Source organism: Carassius auratus, chromosome 24 (assembly GCF_003368295.1).
Source record: "Carassius auratus strain Wakin chromosome 24, ASM336829v1, whole genome shotgun sequence".
Classification (NCBI taxonomy): domain Eukaryota; kingdom Metazoa; phylum Chordata; class Actinopteri; order Cypriniformes; family Cyprinidae; genus Carassius; species Carassius auratus.
The window spans coordinates 14,431,380-14,454,027 of record NC_039266.1 but is presented as its reverse complement, the minus strand read 5'-3'; the positions used below and the strand labels follow the sequence as shown (position 1 = coordinate 14,454,027).

General features: G+C 40.8%; 1 protein-coding gene across 1 annotated transcript in view; it reads right to left on the bottom strand.

The window, feature by feature from the left end:
- The window catches only part of pxdc1b (PX domain containing 1b), a 40,495-nt gene extending 19,878 nt beyond the window's left edge, over positions 1–20,617 (bottom strand). Inside the window, exon 1 of the mRNA XM_026201162.1 lies at positions 19,729–20,617. Within this exon, the coding sequence (XP_026056947.1) occupies positions 19,729–19,975 (247 nt within the window). The 5' untranslated portion in view covers positions 19,976–20,617. The remainder of the gene's footprint in view (positions 1–19,728) is intronic.
- Between the last annotated feature and the right edge of the window lie 2,031 nt (positions 20,618–22,648).

The following is a 22,648-nucleotide window of genomic DNA, read 5'->3' as shown; positions in this document are numbered from 1 at the left end:
TTAGGCGGCTGAGATTACAGGTTTCTGAGAGAGCCTCCTTGATCATCAGGCGTGGCACAGCACTGCAGGGAATTTCATGGATGTATGGCCAGGTCACCCCGAGGGGTCTCCTGGCCGCTTAGGGGTGCTGTCGCATCTACCGGGAAGTGGAGGTGGCAGTTACAGAAGTCTTCTTGTATATGCTACCTCAGATGATGCTCCCCTCGCCCGAGGTTTGTAAAATTGAGCTTGCCTCTCCCCTGAGATTCAGCACCTCTGCGATGCTTAGGAACCTTTAAGAATACACGCTAAGCTTCGTGTACTTTCTCAAAACCACATGGTGGTCAGTGTGCACATGAACACTTTGCGCACTTTCTAAAAATACACAAGTGGTAAGTTTGCACGCAAAACACTGCAAACTTTCTGAAATCTTATACGATAAGGGTTACGCGCTCCGCTTCGTTCCCTTTCTTGAGATGATTAGACCTTGGTTCCTTGGGCTCCATTCAGCCAGTGTGTATTTGTTTATACACCTCAAGCATCGCTTCCCTCAACATGCGGGGCTATTTGGGTTATTCTCTTGGTAATTTAACAGCGCTCCCCTTTTTCCAAAAAAGCTGAGCTCGGAGTTCTCCTCTCGTATGAGACTGAGTTCTCTGTTTTTTCCCCAGAGCGCTCCAGTATTGTTTCCATAGATCGAGTTGATGACTTTCAATCAAACTGTTTTGAGATGCAACATTACATCTATGAGCTGCTCTATCGGAGTGCCACGAAAGCCCCTCCTTAGAACAGTATTTGAAAATCCATGCTATGGTAAGTGTGCACGTGTAGTCTTTGCACACTTTCTGAAATTCACACTGTGGTAAGTTTGCACGCTAGTATTCTGCGTTCTTTCTAAAATCATATATGGTGAGGGCTTCGCGTGGTTGCTTCGTGCCCTTTCTTGAGTTGGTAAAAGCCCCGTTCATCTTGGGCGCCCCTCCACCTATGTGTCCTCGGATACCTATCTAAACAGAGGTGTTGCTACTAGAGAACTGTTGAGACAGCTCTTTCTGCAAGCTTATGCGTAAGCTAGCGGTAGCCCCTGTGTGACAGGCAAGACTTGGTACAATGCTAGGTTCTTAGCCGTATCCTTTTAAAGGAATCTCTCCTAATTCCAAGCCTTCAGCTCTACCCTGGGCCGAGGCCCTAACAATTAAGTTGGGTATGTAGCTTAGGCCTTTTGGCCGTAAGGGGTACTGTCACAGACAGCCGTCGAAGCCTCCCAGGGGCAACTCCCATGGAAATGGTAGAGTTGGTACTTAGTGCTTGCCATGATTCTGTCCTGATATATATATATATATATATATATAAAAGATATATAAAAGAAAATACAGAAGTGATCAGATAGTGCAACGTCTTTAATTACAATGGATGAAATGTTTACTGATGAGTAAATCTAGAGTATGTCCACGCTGAATCAGGTCAAAAATGTTTAAAACAGTTATCATTACTTTTGTAGTTTTGTTTTCTGCATGATCTATGTGAATATTAAAATGCCCTGCAATAAGAGTATTTTGGAGGTCTGTAAATAGTGATAAACAGAATGCGTTTAAACACAATCCCTATGTCGGGTCTCGGGTCTAATCACCTGCCTTTTTGGTGTGTGTGTGTGTGTGTTTGTATCACTTGTCAGCTCACCGCGTCTACCTGTTTGAGTTTTCCCCGCCCTCCTTGTTTCTGTGTTGTGAACCTTAATTGCTCGCCACCTGTTTTCTATGTTCTTCTAATTTTTTCCCTTTATCATCCCCTGCGCGCCCGCTTTCTTGAGGGGTTGGATTTCGCCATTTCAGATGAACTTGCGGCCATAGAGCTCCCGCGGGAATTGGATAACCTCATTAGTCTCACGCTCCGTATTGAGGGCCGTCTCAGCCGCCGCCGCAAACAACGGCAAACTCCCGCTCTGTGGCGCCACCTAGAGTCCTCTTCAGCCAGCTCAGCCGGCCGACAGCCCTCGGAGAAGGAGCCCATGCAGTTGGATCGTTTACGGCTTACACCACAACAGAAGCAGGAGCGTCTGTCGTCGGGGGCGTGTCCTGGTGGGTACGGTTCTTAGTTCAAGTTCTCCTGCTGCACGGACTCAGCTGCCGTTCCAATTCTCCGTCCAGAGCCAATCTCACGCTGGACTCGCCCTTGTGGATTCAGGGGCTGAGGGGAACTTCATCGATGCTGCTTCTGCTCAACGTTGGAGAATACCGCTTATTCCTTTGGTTAGTCCCGTATCAGCATTGTCATTAGCTAGCCGTCCCCTTACCACCATCACTCAAATCACCCCAAGATAAACCTTCATATTGCTGATAGCCATAGCGAGCTGATTGAGCTGTTTATTATTGATTCCCCTAAGGCCCCTTTAATTCTGGGACACCCATGGCTACAGAAAAACAATCCACACATTGACTGGGTCAACAATTCCGTGTTAGCCTGGAGTCAGTCTTGTCACGTGTCATGTTTGGGTGCTGTTTTTCCTCTTGTCTCTGTGTCTTGTCTTCCTCAGGAGGATCCCTCTGACCTGCCCGGTGTTCCTGCGGAGTACCATGATCTTCGGGCAGTCTTCAGTAAGGCCCGGGCCACCTCACTACCCCCGCATCGCCCCTACGACTGTGCCATTGATCTTCTCCCGGGGTCTTCTCCGCCTAAGGGTCGTTTATATTCCCTTTTGGGTCCTGAAAGTGAGGCCATGGACAAATATATACGTGAGTCACTTCAAGCTGGGCTCATCCGCCATTCCTCCTCTCCCGCTGGTGCAGGTTTTTTCTTTGTTCAGAAGAAGGATGGCTCCCTGCGCCCCTGTATTGATTACAGAGGTTTGAATGACATTACTATTAAGAACAGGTACCCCCTACCTTTAATGTCTTCTGCTTTTGAATTATTACAGGGAGCTCGCGTCTTCACCAAGTTAGACCTGCGCAAGGCCTACCACTTGGTGTGCATTCGGGAGGGGGATGAGTGGAAGACGGCGTTTAACACTCCTTCGGGACACTACGAGTACTTGGTTCTTCCGTTTGGTCTTACCAATGCTCCAGCCGTTTTCCAGAGACTCGTCAACAGCGTGTTGGGTGACATGATCAATCAATTTGTCTTCGTGTATTTGGATGATATCTTGATTTTCTCCCCTTCTCTCCAGTTACACACCCAGCATGTCAGACGGGTTCTCCAGCGGTTACTAGAAAATCAGTTGTTTGTCAAGGCGGAGAAGTGCGAATTCCACGCTGAGTCAGTTACATTCCTTGGCCACATTATTTCTACGGAGGGGATCAAGCCAGATCCCGCTAAGATTGAAGCTGTCGCCCAGTGGCCGGTCCCTGACTCCCAGAAGGCTCTGCAGCGATTCCTGGGTTTTGCCAACTTCTACCGGTGATTCATCAGAAATTTTGGTCAGATCGCTGCACCGCTCACAGCCTTAACCTCCACTAAGGTGTCCTTCAGATGGAACCGGGAGGCGCAGGTAGCCTTTGACATTTTAAAGTCCCGTTTCGTCTCTGCACCTGTTCTGTTGGTTCCAGATCCTGAGGCCCAGTTCATTGTTGAGGTTGATGCTTCGGACGTCGGGGTTGGCGCAGTTCTATCTCAGCGTTCCCTCCACGATGGGAAGCTCCACCCTTGAGCATTCTTCTCTCGTCGTCTCAGCCCTGCAGAACATAATTACGACATCGGCAATAGAGAACTGTTGGCGGTACGATTGGCCTTGGGCTCTAAGAACACCAAACCCGATGCCCTCTCTCGTCTGTTCGGTGCTCCAGGGGGGGAGGTTGCGGCCGAGGCCATCCTTCCTGAGGGGGTGGTGGTCGGGGCTCTTTCATGGGGTATCGAGCAGCGAGTTGAGGAGGCCAGTCGAGGGGTGCAGGTGCCAGGAGAGTGCCCGGCGGGCAGGTTGCCGGTGCCGGCTGCGCTGCGCTCTGAGGTCCTTGAGTGGGGTCACTCGTCCAGGTTAGTCTGCCATCCAGGTATTCGGAGAACGTTGTCTGCCATCCGACTAGGGGTGTGCCGGTTTCAGAATTGGTGATGACGGTTATGACGTGAGTCAAATGTGACGGTTCATAACATAACCGTCGGGGGGCGGGGGGGGGGGCGGGGATAGCGTGTTTCATTTTGTTTCATATTGTCTCGCCACCATGCTAGTGGATCTGCCGTAGAGTCAATTGGTTGATCTTGGAGATAGCGGGTTAACTCCGTTTCAGCGCGCGCACTGATCGGTAAAGGGGCAGAGATTTCAGACCTCCGTTTATTAAGGAGATCTGTCACAAAACTCATCATCCGCGCCAAAGTTTTTTGAGCAAATTTCAAAGCCGCACCCGCCCGCCATCCGCTGATTGTTTTGCGGTCTATGCTTTGCTGATGCGAGCCGCAAAAAAAAAAAAAAAAAAAAAAAAGCCTTTGTCTGTTCTGGAAAGGATGCAGCAAAAATATTTAATGCTAGAGTATGAGGCATAGGCCTACGCTGAGTTTCATTTACGATGAGATGCGCTCTAGTTCACAGTGCAGTGCAAGTGAACGCGGCGCGCTGGTGCTTCCATGTCACGGTTATCATTGTCTGCTATATTTGCTTTTTATTTATTAAAATACATGCAATTGGTTGATGAAACATCTTTTAAAATTAAGATAAAATTTGTTCAAAACGAAATTCGTTTTTAAGAAAGGTTTTCTACAAAGCAAAATTTAATGAAGTGGTAAATATCATGTCTGACGATTTACAAAACTTCATTAAGTGGTAAAAACCATGTCTCCCGATATATTGCGCATCTGATGATCCTATCTAAAAAATGAAAATAATTTTTGATAAAAAATGTTTGTAAAAAATAATTTAGTGACACGGTTTTGGCGGTTATAAAGTTCTAATGACGGTGTTCAACTATAACCGCCGGTCTCACGGTTATATACTAACCGTCACACCCCTACATCCGACGGCGTTTCTGGTGGCCTACTGTGGCCGCCGATGTTAGACAGTTTGTGTTGGCCTGCCCCACATGTGCCCAAAGTAAGCCGGTCAATCGTCCTCCTGATGGTCTGCTAACCCCTCTCCCTGTCCCTTCCCGTCCTTGGTCACACATTGCCCTTGATTTCGTCTCTGGGCTTCCTCCGTCGAAGGGTAACACTGTTGCTCTCACGGTGGTGGATCGCTTTTCCAAAGCTGTTCATTTTATCCCCCTGCCCAAGCTGCCCTCCGCCCGGGAGACCGCCCAACTGGTGGTGGACCACGTCTTCCGTCTCCATGGGTTTCCGGTGGATGTGGTTTCTGATAGGGGTCCCCAGTTCGTCTCCCGGTTCTGGAGGGAATTTTGTAGACAGATTGGGGCCTCTACAAGTCTGTCTTCAGGGTTTCATCCCCAGACCAATGGGCAGTGTGAGCGGGCCAACCAGGATCTAGGAAGAATGCTCCGCTGTCTAGCATCCAACAATCCGAGTTCCTGGTGCCAGCAGCTTTCCTGGGCAGAATACGCTCATTACACTCTTCCGGTGGCCGCGTCAGGTATGTCTCCTTTTGAGTGTTCTGTTGGTTATAACCCACCTCTGTTCCCGTCACAGGAACCCGACGCAGCGGTTCCATCCGCCCTGGCTTTCGTCCAGCGCTGCCGTCGCACCTGGGAGAAAGTCAGGAGGATTCTGATCCAAACCTCTGGCCGAACCAAGACCGCAGCTGATCGTCGCCGATCCTCTCCTCCTGCCTATGTGTGTGGTCAGCGGGTTGGCTTTCTACCAAGGATCTGCCTCTCCGGGCGCCTTCTCGTAAGCTGGCACCCAGATTCATTGGGCCATTCCGCATCACCAAGGTGGTTAGTCCGGTGGCGATCAGGCTCAAGCTCCCTCCCACTTTTGGTCGGGTTCACCCGGTGTTTCATGTTTCCAGGGTCAAGCCGGTGTTCTCTTCCCCCCTTAATCCTGCTTGTAGTCGGCCCACCGCCCCGCCCTCTCGTCTTGTGGATGGATCTCCTACCTATACGGTTAAGAGATTACTCGATGAGCGGCGCCGCGGCAGGGGGTTTCAGTATCTTGTGGACTGGGAGGGGTATGGTCCAGAGGAGAGGTGCTGGGTGCCGTCCCGGGACATTCTGGACCGCTCGTTGATTGAGGACTTCAGGCGGCATCGAGGTAGGGCCCTTCCTAGAGCGTCAGGTGACGCTCCTGGGAGGGGGGGTACTGTTGGGTCTCGGGTCTAATCACCTGCCTTTTTGGTGTGTGTGTGTTTGTATCACTTGTCAGCTCATCGCGTCTACCTGTTTGAGTTTTCCCCGCCCTTCTTGTTTCTGTGTTGTGAACCTTAATTGCTCGCCACCTGTTTTCTATGTTCTTCTAATTTTTTCCCTTTATCATTCCCTGTGGTTCTCTGTCTATTGTCAGACTGTTGTTACTCGTTTCATTAGCTCGGATCTTCTAGCTGTTCTTGGCACTCACCTTTGTCATGTCTTGTCCTCAGGCTCCAGTGTGTCTAGCTGATTTCTCTGCCCCCTGTTCTTACAAAGCGCAGAGCTCTTGGAAACTTCCTGTCCTCATCTCTCCGGTCTCAGCGGTCATACGAATTACCGTGAAGCGTTACTCATCGGCTGTGATTCATAAGCTTCGACTATTCATCCAGTCACTACGAGTAATCCAGTGAACGTGACTCACCCGCTCTGACTCCTCTGCTTAAATAAAGCCTTGTGTAAACCCGCATTTGAATCCTGCCCATTTCTCCTGACACCCTATTCAAAAGGCAAGTAATCACCAAATGACACTTGCTTGCATTGATAGACATCTTTAAATAGAGCAGCTAGGCCTTCACCTCTCCAAACAGTTCTGCAGACACTCATAAAATTAAAGTTAGAAGGGGTTGTTTCATTGATGACTGTTGTACTGCAGCGATCTTCTAGCCATGATTCATTTAGAAACATAAAATCCAGGTTGTTTGTGGTTATTAAGTTATTTATTAGAAATTATTATTGATTTTTTTTTGAGCAAGCGAATGTTTAAAAATGCTTACTTGATGGCAGTGCTTTGTGTATTTACAGCGGTCTTAGTTTGATGCATAAAAGGCTGCAGATTAGATGAGTTAGCCCTTCAGCTTGAGAAGGCCATAGACTTTCTATCACGTGATAAAACAGAAACAGAGAAAGCTACAGGCACACTGGGTTCCTGCTTGTTCTGTAAAAATTTGTGAATGTTGCTGCTATTATAGCAGGGACCCGACACATACCACTGAGATCTGCTATCAGTTGTTTTTGGTTCACCTACAGCAGATGGAGGGTTTGGGCCCTGGCACTGTGGCAGCGGCCAGAGAGCTCTCACAGGAGGAGGAGGACGAGTTGGGCCCACAGGCTTTGGTGGTTGTGGGGTCCGCCATTTTTTGTTGATATCTAGGGTCTTGCAGTAAATGAGTGGGAGAGTTTGGTCCCAGCATACACAAGTTCCTCCATTTTCTGTGAGAAGCTTAGAAGTGGAGATACTGGAGAGCGATAATATATCTGGTGAGATGTTAGATGCTTGCTGATCTGATACATGTTTAATCACATTTGGGGATTACTCACCCGCATTCCATTACTTCTTAAAATCTGTTCTCAAGATGTATAGGGGGTGGTAGAATACCAGTATTCACAAGCCTTGTCATAGCCAAATCTGGAATAGATGATGCTACTGCAGCAATACGAGAAACTCATGACAACCTGGTGTGCATTTGGGTCTCGGTCCCTGTTTGTGCCATCGATTACTGTAATGATCAGTTTCAGCTTGTTCCTCTACACTTTGTATAAACTGTTGAGATTCACTAGATTCATGGGACTCACCGGCTGTATGCTGAGGGGGTCTATGATGATGATCTGCTGTGTGTTCTGCCTGTTTTGGAAGTCCAGCAAGGAACTTTGTTTCAAGAACAACAATCGTTTGTAGCATTTTGCAAGTACCAAGTTCATGCAGCAAGTAGATTCAACAGGAGACTTATTCTCTCTTGAATGTAGGCAGTTGTTTTTCGGTTTCCAGAATGTGGGAGGCAAAGTCTTCTTTTCAGGGGTGCTTCGATCACGATCGGCTGATCGTTAATGCACATCTAGTCAGTAAAAGGCGGTTCTCTAATCAGCGGTTAATTCCATCAGGTGCGTGATTTCACACAGAGCAGCTGTTACTACACAGAGCTGTTGTTAATAGAGAAGATGCACCAAAAAACGCTGAAAATGAAGTGGATTTGCGCATCTTCTCTATAAACAACGGCTCTGTGTAGTAACAGCTGCTCTATGTGAAATCACGCACCTGATGGAATTAACCGCTGATTAGAGAACCGGCTTTACTGACGAGATGCGCATAATGATCGGAGCACCTCTACTTCTTTTTTTAGTATTATTCCAATCCCAAAGAGTTTTCAGTTTTAGTTTTTGTGCCAAAAATCTGTTGTTTGAGCAGTGTGCTGATCTGCTGAAGTAAAAATCGTAATAAAATCTAAGAAAGGTACAGAAATAATGAGCGTAAGCAGGAACTTTCCAACAATAGCGAAGCATGTAGAAATAATTACTTTGTTTATTTAACAGGGCATACAGAGATTTTGTGAACTCTTTGAAGTGAAATATTTAATTTCTTATAGTAATTTTAAGTACTTTCATGCAGCTGTAGCAGCAGTATGCATAGCTATTTAGACTTTTAAATTTTTCAATATTCAATATACATGTGAACTCTTCAAGTGAATAGGCATCATTTACATTTTGTTTATTTAAAAGGGGCTTATAGCAATTCTAAGTATGTTTGTGCAGCTGAAGCAGCAATATGCATCGTTATTCAAATTGCATATAGAGAATTTAATAGCAGGAGCGTAAATAGCAAATTCATATGCAATGTTAGAGATAATATTAGCAGCAGGAAGTCAAATTATTGTTGCTAATATAGCAGCGGCAGCTGTGAAACAGACATTTTATTTATTTGCTTATTTAACAGGGCTTAGGGTATATTTTGTGAACTCTTCAAAGCAAATAAGCTAAATTTGATTGTGTTTGCTTGTTGATAAAGACACTTATAGCAATTCTAAGTACTTTTGTGCAGCTGTAGTAGCAGTATGCATAGCTTAGATTGCTAGTTTAGGGAATTTTAATAAATGTTAAAATAATGCTTGGATAGTAGTGAATTAGACATTTTATTATTTTGCTATTCAATTCAACAGGGTTTATATATCTCTTCAAAGCGAAATAAACATTAATTGGTTGTGTTTTTTATTTATTAAAAAGTACTTTTGTTCAGCAGTATGCATAGCTATTCAGATGCAAGGTTAGAAATAATGTGAGTAGCAGCTTGCATAGAAAGTCATTATTGTTGCTGATATAGCAGTGGCAGCAGATAGTGCTTTAATTGCATAAAATTTTAGTGATAACTCACGGAGGGTAAATTAACTATTTATAGTGTAGTAGGCATTTATAACTTTGCTTATTCAACAGGGCTTACTGCAGGGTTTAGTGCCGCTACAGTAGATTTATTATTATGCTTAGCAAATTCTGATTAAATATTACAACCGCAACAGCTTGCATGGTAAATCCCTACTACAATATTGTGAATATCATGAACAGCAACAGCGTGTACTTTAACTCAGTTTTGAAATGTTAGTGAATATTATAGCAGCAGTAGCAGAAGTTTTGTTGCTTTCACCATATTGCACTGCATACAATGCGGACAGCTTTACCTAACATAGCGGGTCTATTAACTTTGTCATGCTGAGGCACTGGCATCTGGTGTACACACTGTGTTAGAGTAAAATAGGCATTCGCCTAGCTAATTATATATGCCTAATTAATGGAGCCTTACAGCAGTTCAGTCTCCTTGTGCATAGCACCAGCATGCATACGCATTCAGTCATCAAACATTCAGTAGAAACATTTCTATATTACAAATTTTAATTTGGACACAATTAATATAAAAGGAGACAACTGCATTTAAAGGGGTTATGATGCAATTTAATTTTTTCCTTTCTCTTTGAAGTGTTACAAGCTCTTGGTGCATAAAGAAGGTCTGTATTTCAAAGACTAAAGTCTCTAATCCAAAAAGATATTCTTTATCAAAGTTAAGACTCTGCCACGCACCCCCAAAATGTCTCATTCAAACACACCCCCACATGTTTACATCACTATGTGGAAATATTTAATGCCGCCCAAATGTTCACACAAAGGTGGCATGGTTTTAGTAACCGCAGTTAGTGTTGAAGCAGCCATGTCAGGGAGATGCTGTGTGTATCTAGGCAAAAGCAAAAGCACTTTATTTGGTCTTCCCAAAGTAGATGCATTTAGGATTCTTTAAGATTACTTACAACAGAACAGCAATGCACTTTATGGATGATCTGTTTCGTGAACCTAGGAGAGGTGGTCATTCTGACTTTGACCGACAATCTGGTGCTTCTAAATCAGCTACTGTAAGTATGTTTTGTTATTAGTTGAAGTATTTGCTACTGAAAGTTCAAATGCAGGGTTTTGTGCGTTGCGTGTGTTTGTGTAAGAGAGAGTGTGTGAGAGAGAGAGACAGAGAGAGAGAGAGAGAGAGAGATAGAGAGAGAGAGAGAGGGTCACAGTGGAGTCAGCTGTCTTTAACATACGCTCGTTTACTGCAAACACATATGAGATGCATCACTGTGTATGTCACACCACTCTGTTCCCCTTTCGGGCTTGAACTGATGGTAAAACTAAGGATATTATTAACTGTCCTTACATTTATTTTGACAGATTGAGCTCGTGATTATGGAAAGGGCTGTTACATTTCCTGCTCTTCATGCTGCTGACCCACGTCTGCACTGTCAAATTTAGCTCCAACCAAATCAAGTTCGCAGATGATACAACTGTGGTAGGTCTCATCAGCAACAGCGATGAAACACACTACAGTGGCACAGCTGGTTGAATGGTTCCTTTTCCCACCACACCGATTGCTTTGGTCCGTGGTCACATGATGGTGACCACATGACAACATTTATATCACTCATTGGCCATGACGTATTTCCTAAACTGCTTTTCGTTTGGTCAGAATTTACGTGCAGGAAAATTCCAACATTAGAGGAAAAACCAGCAAACATCACGGAGACTACACAACAACACAACTGCGCAGGCTGGTTTTGTCCCTGGCCATAATCTATTGCATTGTTTGTATACACCACAATATGCAAAAAAAAAAAAAAAAAACATTTCTATAATGAAGCACGGATGCGGCTTGAAAACAACGTTCTAATGCACTGCAAAAGGCGAGCGGGAATCGCTCGTAACTTCAAGGGAAGGCGTGCATTAATTCTTCTTAACTCTGACATGCTCATGGTCATCTGACCAAATTTCTATGAGGCTCCGCACCTCCTCACTACTCCAAGTTTGTCCATGAGCTGCCATGCTAAAGTTCAAACTGTCAACAAACACTTCCTCATCCCATAATGACCACCTCTTCAAGCAGGTCTCGGTATGCTTGTTTGGTCCGCTTTTGGTGCGCACCCGAGTGCGATTGCTGCTTTCTCTCCTGCCCAATCGAACCGAACCAAAGGGGGAACTCTGGTACGATTCTGATACACTTTCTCCGCCGGCTGAAAAGAGTAAGCCTCCCTTCACCCATCTTCACCACATTCTAAAGGGGCACCATTGAAAGCGTGCTGACCAGCTGCATCACTCTCTGGTATGGGAACTGTAGTGCAGCAGACTGCAAGACCCTCCAGTGGACAGTGAACACAGTTGCAAAGATTGTCGGTGCCCCTGTCCCCTCCCTCCTGGACATTGTCCTTACACAATGCTCCAGCAAAGCCAACAGTAAGTGAAGGACCCCATCCATCCCTCCCAGTCTCTTCCCGCTCCTACCATCAGGAAGACTGTACCAGAGAATCAGAACCCGCTCTTTTTCCACCAGGCTGTGAGAGCATTGAACTCAAATCACCCCGCCTCCCATCTGAAACCCCACTCAAACCACCTACCTCCTGAAACATGGACCATCTGGACATCTGTATTTTTGTAGCACCGTGGTCCTGTGTTCCACTGTATGTCCACACCAGGGCTGGGCCATATACATCAGGGTTTCCCACACATTGATTTATTTGTGGCAGGCCGCCACAATATCAAAACCCACCGCCACAAATAGATTTTCCAAAAGGCTTTGACTTCACTGAATAAACATGAGCAATACATGTTTCAAAATCAAAAACCGTTTTTTTTAACCGACTGTATTCAGAATTTTTTTTATGTCAGTTTCATTTCATCTTGCACGTAATGCCTGATAAAGCAGCATTTGTGAGCTCAGCACTGCTTTACAGCCCATTACTGGAGAAACCTCTATCTCTCCCGCTCTTACAGCGCCTCCTGATGGCAGAAAATTTATTTGCATATACATATACATATATTGTATATGGGGGCGGGGAGTGCTGCCACAAATAGAATGAAAGGCTGTGGGAAACACTGTACATATGTGACCCGTCACGGAAACCAGTGACAAAAGTCGGAAGCACAATTTTCGAGCAAAATGAGAAAGAAGCGTTTTTTTTCAAAATTGGTGATTTTCGTTTTTTTGCAGAATCTGTTAGTTGAGATCACGAAGAAGCCTCTCCGTGTTTGAGATAGCAGTATTGGTATATTTAAAAGCGTACATTTTGAAGTTGAAATCGGCTTGTTTTTCGGAGATTCAAGCACGCAGTAGAGGCGTGTCATTGTCTGTCTGTATTTCCATACTGGATAAGCCGGCTTTTGTTTCTTTTGTTATTGCCCTCGCCCTCCGAGGGAAGCGTGGCTACTAATTATGCAGCACTCTGGCCGGCTCTAGCTGATATCAAAATTCAATGAAGATAGACGCCGCAAAGATGATCGCAGACGAGCTGAACCGTGGCCGTTACACCAAAAATTTTTGAAGTACTTCTTCGACAAGCCGGATGCTTATGAACAAGCGCTCACTGATTCTGAAGACGATCTGAGCGACGATGAAAGTTCAGATCCAGACATTATGTACAACATACGGCTGGATTCGGAAAAAGAGTGGCAGGACATGCAAATTATTGGACATTTAGAGGCAAACAGACGCACAGTGCAAACTTCAGAGATGGTTACATCCACAAAGAAGACCCTGACAAAGAGAAAGTGTGCCCGAACTACTTATTTCATTGGAGGCATTGAGATCTGCAAGAATACTTTTCTGTTTCTTATGGGGTGAGTTTCCATAAACATCAAAGTTTGTCGTTTTGTGTTCATTCTAAGAACACGTACACGTTATCTCATGTTTAGTCCATGTTTAGACCTTCCCATATCTACCTATTGTTATTAGCTAGCTCATAGCTCATCGGTTATCACAGAATCCTGTTCAAAAAGTCCTAATGCTACACAATGAAATCAATTCACCAAGTTTTATGTAGAAAACCAGCAAATAACAAATAAAATTAGCATCAATATGTACTTTTTGTTTACATAAACATTAAAATAATAACATTAAAAATTATGGCCAGATTTTAAAGGAGTGTCTTGCAACATTATCTACACTGCACAAGTTCAAATAGAGTTTTGACAAAAAAGGTTTTATAAAAAGATAAAACTCACATATTTCAGCCTCTAAATCATTTTTATAAAAGTCAAAAAAGATAAATTACTGACATTCACAATGCTCATTCTCCTATATTATTAATAGTATGCGGTCCGATTTTTCCCATTGTGTCTGTCGTTGCTATGCAACCATGCAGCTTTACAGGGGGAGCTTTACAGGGGGTATGGCTTATCTAAATGAGATGTAAATGAGCCCTATTGTCACTCCCAGCAGGTGAGAACAGGTGAGAACTGCACAATGTTTAGAGGCCATTTTTCAGCCTTTTGAGCTTTTTTGAGTGCCTACATTCAAATGGATTTCCATGTGTTACACATCGTTGGAAAGATTGGAGACTACACTTTCAGAATCTGTGAATAACTCAAAATGCCCCAGAACTGACTTGTGTCCCTACTTTCCGTGATTGGTCACATATATATAAAAATCTCGATTTTGTAACTAAAATGTATGATATTCTATATATATATATCTTGATACGTTTGCATTAGTTTTTAAATAATAAAGAAACATGAATTTATTTTTGCCCCCATTATTTTGCAGCAGCAGCAATAATCTACAACTACAGTAGGGCTGGGACAACGCGGCGAGGTCATCAATGACGTCGACGCAAAAAATACATCAACGCAAAATATGCGCATCGATTCGTCTACCCGTTTTTATTTCTCTAAAAAACGTTTGCAAAACGTTTACCTTATGTGCGCTGAATATACGCGATGGCCGGATCAACATTCTGTCCAACGTTATATAACCAATCCAGGGGGTTTTCTGCATTGATCTTTTTTTTGGCGGCTGTCAAAGCCTTATTTGATCGGTGAGTGATGTAGAATAGAATGACTGCTGGGCCTGACAGGGCGCGTACGAGAGAGATCCCCGGCTGTGCGCGCACACTCACAGTCTTCAAACAACACGAGCGCTTCTTGCTCTCTCTCTCCCTTGTGCATATTAATCAAAATCATTAAACACAATAGAAAAAGAGCGAAACACCAAAGTTTCACGCGCGCTCGCGCACTCACAGTCTTCAAACTACACGAGCGCTGTCTTGCTCTCTCTCTCTCTCCCTCATGCATATTAACTAAAATCATTAGATACGATAGAAAAAGGGCGGAACGCCAAAGATTCACGTGGAGCATTCGGAGATTTTTTGACAGGCTGCTGGCTCCCACTGTTATTTTTTTGTTTGTTTGTTTGTAAAAGCATTATTAGCTTAAAGCCCTCAAGTTTACATTGGTTACTGTATTATTTCAATTGCTCTAAACAAGTATTTTGGGTGACCTTTTTTATTGAATGCTAGACATCAAGTTGTTGTTATTTTCATCTGAAAGAAAAACTTTTTTTCAGTAAGCTAGGCCCTATGTGTTCAGTAAGCTTGTTTCAGTAAGCTATGTGTTTTCAAGGCTTCAAGGTTTTATTGAATGCTATCTCTATACAAGTGCAAAGTAATGCATTCTTAGTCTTTTATTTTGTAATTTTAAGAGCAATAAACATATATTGCAATGTTAAGGAATTCATGTTTTTTTAATTCAGATATGTAAGTCAACATGTATAAATTGTTAGTAGTCAACATTAACATTGTCATATCCATCACCATGCTAAAATCTTGGAGTTGTCATGATTGAACTGTTTTTCCCAAAAACATATAGTATAGTAGTAGTTTAAACATATAGTAGTTTAAATGTATTTAAAGTGAAACAGATTTATTGTTGTAGATTAATATTGTGGGCCCTATCTGGGCCTAGTGAGGGCTGCCCTTCTAATTCAGCCTGTGAAGAGTCTACAAAAGTCCAAGCTGATGTAATGACTGTTCATTACTAATGTCTCATGCTGATGACACCTCTCAGGGCAGTACAGTTTTAGGTCATTAAATCATTTTTAGACCATTTTGACTCTATAGTCACAGAGTTATGCTGTTAATGTTATACCTTTAAAATTACTCTGGACAGAAAATATAAGTGTAGAAGTGTTTTTGATAACACTCCAGTAGCATGAGTCAGACAGATGCAAAAGTACATTCACACTTCAGCAATAATATATACATATATATAAAAAAATGATGAATAATGGGTAACTGTAGGATTTTCAGTCAGTGTTAATTTCATTAACGAAGATGAAAAATTTAGATTTTTTTATGTGACTAAGACGAGATGTAGACAAACTAAAATGAGTTTAATTTGTATCTCTATTGTATTTGTCTTATTATGCCTCTTTAAATAAATAAATAAATATATATATATATATATATATATATATATATATATATATATATATATATATATATATATATATATATATATATATATATATAATTTATAAGTTTATCCTTTTTCACGTAAAGAGATAGTTCATCCAAAAATGAAAACTGTCATAATTTATTCAAGGTTTTCCAAATTCAGTCCTTGATTCAAATTTCTCATAAGCTTAATTGATTTGTTCTAAACAGAGAAGAATCAATGATTATTTTAATTTGAAAACAACATATAAAATAGCTACCAAAATAAATTTTGGTAACTACAGTTTGGCTGACTAAAAGTAGTGACTTAAAGTTGACAAAAATGCAATGACTTTTCGTCGACTAAAACAATGAAAGACTCAAATGACTAAAATGTGACTAAGACTATTAAGCATTTTTGTCTCAAGACTAAATCAAAAATGCCTGCCAAAATTAACACTGTTTTCGGTTACTGTTTGTTAACAATATTCAAACCTTGGCCCTCCTCATGAATAGGCTCAGCTCATTCAGAAGTGTGCACCCCTTAACCTTGACATGATATAAGTTGCCAGAACACACACACAGCCCAACCTGCAGTAACTCAAAAGTGGACTATTTATGGGAAGATAAACGATTAGGTGTTTTGCAAGTATGGTTTTAAATATTGCATTAAATATGCATTTTTTATTTTTATTTTTTTATTTATTTTTTTATTTGCGAGTGAGCGGTCTTCATTCTAGCTCGCCAATAAACAATTGTGTCATCATAAAAATGTATGAATTATGGATATCGATCTGACAAGTTAGTAAGACAATAGTAACATTAGTCAATTGTTTTAGTGTCAAGATATTACAAATTAGTTGAGCTTCCAAAGCTTCAGACACAGACAACACACCCACTCGATAAAGGATGCAGCCCAGAAATGAGCACAGCAATAGAAGATTCAAATAAGAAAATACAGGCAAAGGACAATATCTATGTAGACAAAAACACCACCACACACTTCTAGTGGATCATAAAGTAATGGATTATTTTTGTAAGAGTCTACAGTTTATTTTTGTGAAAATCCTATAGTGTGCCTTTAAGGAAGATACGACTCTTTCCCAAACAAGATACAAGCTAAATGTGACTTAATCCAACTATGCTGTTTTCCCAACAGATATCAATGCTCTTCCGGTGATCTTCCTGTCAGGATTTGCAGTGGAAGTTTTTGTTTCCTGTGGTCTATAGATTTAAGCCTATGTGGGGTAAAAACTAGGGTCTTTTTTGAGTTTTAAAAGACACTTTCATGTTGTCTACCTCCAAAAAGTTAACATTCTGCTAACATTTTGTCACCATTTGAAAAGTTTCCATATGGATAACAAAAGAGTAACCAGTGTTAACAGGCACCACGCAGATGGGGGGAATGAGAAACCACTTTGATACCCGTTTTTTCTCAGAGTTTATTGATTTTATCCCCTAATCAGCATTCAAATTTCAAACTGTCCCTCAGTAACACATAACACATTCAGATTAACATTAGCTACTCAGCATATAATAATGTTGAAAACAAGCATGATGTGGCTTAACATGCAGTCCACCCAAGCAGATGTACTGAACTGATAAGAACAAAACTGTTTCACAAGAAACCTGTCTGATGTTGAAAAAGACAAAAATAAGAGCAAACATATCTAGTTATGTTTGTTTATTTAACTGTTAAGCATTAACACTATCTTAGGTCTGAACAATAATGACAAAAATCATATTTGTCGATTGTTCCCTTTAAATTTAAATTTTAATTTAATAATTTAGCAGATGCTTTTATCCAAAGCGACTTACAAATGAGAACAATAGAAGCAACTAGATCAACAAGAGAACAACAGTATACAAGTGCCATGACAAGTCTCAGTTAGTCTAGTACAGAACACATAGCCAGGTTGTTGTTATATATATATATATATATATATATATATATATATATATATATATATATATATATATATATATATAAAAACAATATGAAAGACAAGAAAATAAAAGGTAAGTGCTAGTATTAGTTGATAATTATGATTATTAATTATGATTATCACTTATCACAATTTACATTGAATGATGTTTATATCATTGTTTGAAGCAACTACATGCCATATTTGTATATAAAAATAAACAAGCTGAAAACACTCACACTGAAAAGCCTTTATTGCTTTTCTAAAGTACTAAGCATCAAATGTTAAATTTTGCATTTAATTTGTTTTTTCTTTAAATAGTAATAAAAAAGTTAAAATATGCATAGTAGTATATAAAAAATAATAAAAAATAGACACTCAGAATAACATAAGTGGACTTGAAACAATTAATTGCCGCTTTGAACGATTATGTAATTATGGTGGCAATTTGAAATTTGATTAATTGTGCAGCCCTGCTTTATCTACATATTCACACTGGGATTGTTGCAGTGAGTTTTCCAGCCATGGATCTATACATGTTATGCAATTTCCATGTAATTCACAAATACAAGTGTGGGTGTTTACGTTTGTACTGTTATTCACTACATTATGAGGACCAAATGCCTCCACAAATATAGTCATACAAGTGTATTAGAAAATTTTGACCTTGTGGGGACTTTTTGGGACTCGTGAGGAAACAAGCTTCCAAATCATATAGAACTAAGTGTTTTGAAAATCTAAAATAGTTTTAGAGGTAGGATTAGGATAAACAGATAGAAAATACAGTTTGTTCAAAACCATTACGTCTTTGGGAAGTCCCCATAAAACATTAAAGGGTGTGTATGTGTGTGGTCATGGATGCCATGGGGGGCTAAATTTAGGAGGCACCCTTTACAACACACACTCAGCCTCAGTAATGATATAAGTCAGTGAAGCAATATATTTAGGGCCCGAGCACCGATGGTGCGAGGATTCAGAAGAGGGTGTGGCAAATTGGCTCAACAGCGCCACCTATACTAAGAAAATCAACAGCCTTCCAGCTATGTTTCACATACATGCACAAAAATTGGCACACCAATACCTACAAAAAAAGACTCTTGGAGCAAAATTCTAAACCCAACAGTAAGTCGGTTATTTTTAATATTATGAGCAAATTTTGTTTAATTTTTGTCATTTCCATGCGTTATATTTTAACGAACTCCTCCTAGAAATGTATTCCGATCAACACCAAATTTGGTATGCCTAATCTAAAGGCCTTTGCGATGTTAAATTGGGAAGATCTTGAGGTTTTGTCGAAGGGCATGTCCATGGTGGCCTGGCGAATTTCGATGATTCGCCATGAAAAATAAAGTTGCTATAACTCAGACATACAATGTCCAGGTGCCGGTGATATTGTTTTCAAAAGTTGTGAATGCTTATTTCCTTAGTAGGGTGATATGTGTAATGTTCTGTCCTGGCATGTGAAATCTAAAAAAAAAGAATTAAAAAAAGGCTGCTCTATATTCAGAAAGCTCTAGTCACTGAGTCATCTGTTTCAAAAGGCAAAGAGCCACATGATAGGTCTGGTTTGTGTGTCACTGTGTCTAGTACAGTATGAATTATTAAGCAGAATACTTGAACCTTGTTCCCAAACCAATAAACACATTTGCTTCCAGTGGGTACTTTTAGTGGAAAACATCTGGATTTTTAAAGTAGAATACAGTACAGTAGGCATAACTGTTTTTATGATGAAATATTTTTGATATGACTACTTCAATAAGCCTTACTACATAACATCAACAAAAGTCATTTTCATTTGGCTAAAATAGCTCATTGAGTTAATAACCACAGATTTCCAAGTGTAGAGAAGAGTAGTCTAGTGTAATCGAGTAGAGATGTTTTATTGCGCTATGAAGTCACAGATGAGGCGAATAGTTCTTCAGAAATGTTGTGATTTGCAAAGGTATTTTTCTCTTTAAAATGCAGGAAGCAAAAGTAAACAAAATATTAAATAAATCGAGTAAACGAAAAATGATTTGTTGAATAGAATAGAATAGAATAGAATAGAATAGAATAGAATAGAATAGATGATTCGAGTAGAATTTAATAACACTTGGCACCTACCTTTTATCAGTGGGGACTTTAATAAATCTCCGTCTTCAGGGAAAGACTCCACCAGTCTTTTTAAAAGTTTTCCCAAATCTGAGGAGCTTCTGTGCAAGTAGAGTATATTTCTGTCCGACCATTCAGTCCTTATTTCAAAGAACTCCTCTTCCTCTCCTCTAATGATGAGCCTGCGTATCCCGTTAACCCAACAATCCTTGACGAACATGTTCACCAGGGATGTGCCCTCAAAAATCGCCGATGCCATATTCAGTACCCTCACACCAGCATTCTGTAATGGGTGGATTTATCCTTCTGGTCAACTTCAACAGCATTTAAGCCAGTCAAAATGACTCATGGTCTAGTTTGAGGGGAAACCCACACATGTGAAGGATAATATACGAGTTGGCCTTCTTTAAAGGAAACGACGGTTTCGAATCGTTCGAGTCTTCAAACGTGGCAAACGGATATGCAAGAATAGCACATCTCTAAAAACAACTACACAACTAACGTTAGCTAGTTAAGATATTATCCTAAATAAGTATTTCCATTCTTCCATTCGTTTTTCTTCAGCTGAACGCGCGGATCTCAAATCGTCGAACTTATATAAAATTATGCCCCATCCTTCAAAAAGTTAGTTTAGGCGTTCTCTTAAATGTTTGACACAGTTTAATATAACGGACTTCGACAGTTCGCTTGTACGCATCGGTAACTTGAGCCTCTTTAATCCCATTAGATATTGTTAATCACAGATAAAGTCCAGAGACGATCATCTGACCAGAGTACGAAAACAGGCCGAGAGTTTTGTTACTGGCATAAAAAGAAAGCGTTTCCTTCTGTTGACAGAAGTTGAGTCTTCACCCCTCCTTCCCTCTCATTCTCTTTCCCCAACAGTGCTACGCGAGGAATTTGCGCGCACGCGTGTATATGTGAGAGAGCGAAAGATCACGCCTAACGAACGTCATTATATGAGCATGTGGTCTTTATTTGAGAAATGTTGTCATTTTACATGCGTGGTTGGTACTACTGAAGTTGTTACCTCACAAATAAATGCATCAAACATTCTTTTTACAAACGCTTGTTAATTAATTATTCATAGTAAACAATGCTATATTGCCAAATTCAACTCATTTCATAATTAATAGACTTTACACAATGAGCAGAATTAATAATTGTGTAAATAGTAGTTAGGAGGTAACTATTTATATTTCAGTACTGTAGTACAACATAAAACAGTATGCAATAACATAGTGTGTTTAAATTATCATACTTAAAAATATTATTAAATGAATGCAACTTTTTTGGGACAAAAACCTCCCTGTGCTAACCACCTAATAATACTGTATTATTAATAAGAAGTTTTATTTCCAGTTTTAAAAATAAATGCCTTTCTGATCTGATATGTGGTGGGAAAAGGAGTAGCCTAGAACAAGTTTTGGTAAAGGGCGGCCTCAAACTCAAAATCTTTCATCACACATCTTAAACCCACTGCGCTACTTATATATTCTATTACTTCAATATTTTTATCATTCAATTATCTTTAAAATAATCTGTACTGTATAAAACACTATAGAAATAAAGGTGGTGTCATTTGACTTGATCGGAAACGTGCTGTAGAGATTAAAGTACAATTTATGTCCTACTTATGATATTGTTTTTAGATAAACAGCGATAGTTTGCTGTTTACAGTAGCATGTATGTATAAAAGTGTTTTATATTTACCATTCCCCGTCTCCAGTTCACTGACACGTTTGAAGATGAAACATTACATGGAGTGAATTGCGTTCTGGGAAACAGTATCCCATGCAGTGTCTTCAGATGCATACATCAAATTTCAGCAAATGTAGCAGGTGATCAGGGCATGCCATGCATACAGAACATTCTCTTAATATTGACATTATACACGCAGCATACTGCAATATAATAGGAGTTGTGTGGAAGTATGCCATTCTGAACACAGCTTATTTACTGATTTCAGTGTACTTGAGTTATATTTAGCAGATTCTGCTAAATATAGTAGGTCACCCAGGTAATTCCTGCATACAGAAAATTTGCACATGAACAGAATACATACTGGATTCTGCAGAAAAAGTAAGCGTAGTATGATAGTATGGCATTTTGAACACAACAACTGTGCATGCAATTGCCCGGATTGGGAGCACCAGGAGTTGTCAGGACTGCTGAACTGATTTGAATATGTGTGGGTTTCAAATTATTACCAGAAATCATACCATGCAGCAGGGACAGTGTGCTTAAAAAATATATCACTCCAATTACATTCATTATTTGTGCCAGCCACCTAATAACAGCAATAAGATTTGTCTTTAGTCTATAAAAAATTTATCAGCTTTTTAAAATGTATAATTTTTATAGCAAAATACAAAGTCTAATTCGATTAAATTAAAAACAACAACAAAAACAACAAAAAAATCATACTATTGTCACGATCTTCAGCTGGAGCCCAGGAGCTCCTCTAGAGGGCACTCCATCCCAGAGCTTTGCCAATGTCTTAACCTCAAGGCGATATACTTCAAACGAAATCGAAAAACAAACTGATATGACATAATTTTGAATTAAATCAAAAGTTCGTTTTGAGTTCATTTCTGCAGTTCAAAACTTTCTGGGGAGTTTGTTTTGGCTCCTAAACACCTTTGAGCTTCCATTGGTCCTTGGCGGTTACGCAATCAGTAGGTTTCTTCTGAAACCCCACCTTCTTTGGCGTGCATTTTTTCCAAAGGGGCAGGGTTTCATATTTTTTTGAAGCACCCCGGGCGCCGCCACTGGCTAGCGGACCCCCACCTGCTGTTAGCATTCCATTGACTCCCATTCATTTTGGCGTCACTTTGACAGCAAATAACTTTACATCTGATGCATTTAAAGACTCCATTTGTCCATTAATTATTTCTAAAGAAACACGGAAATGTATAAAAGGCTCCATTAA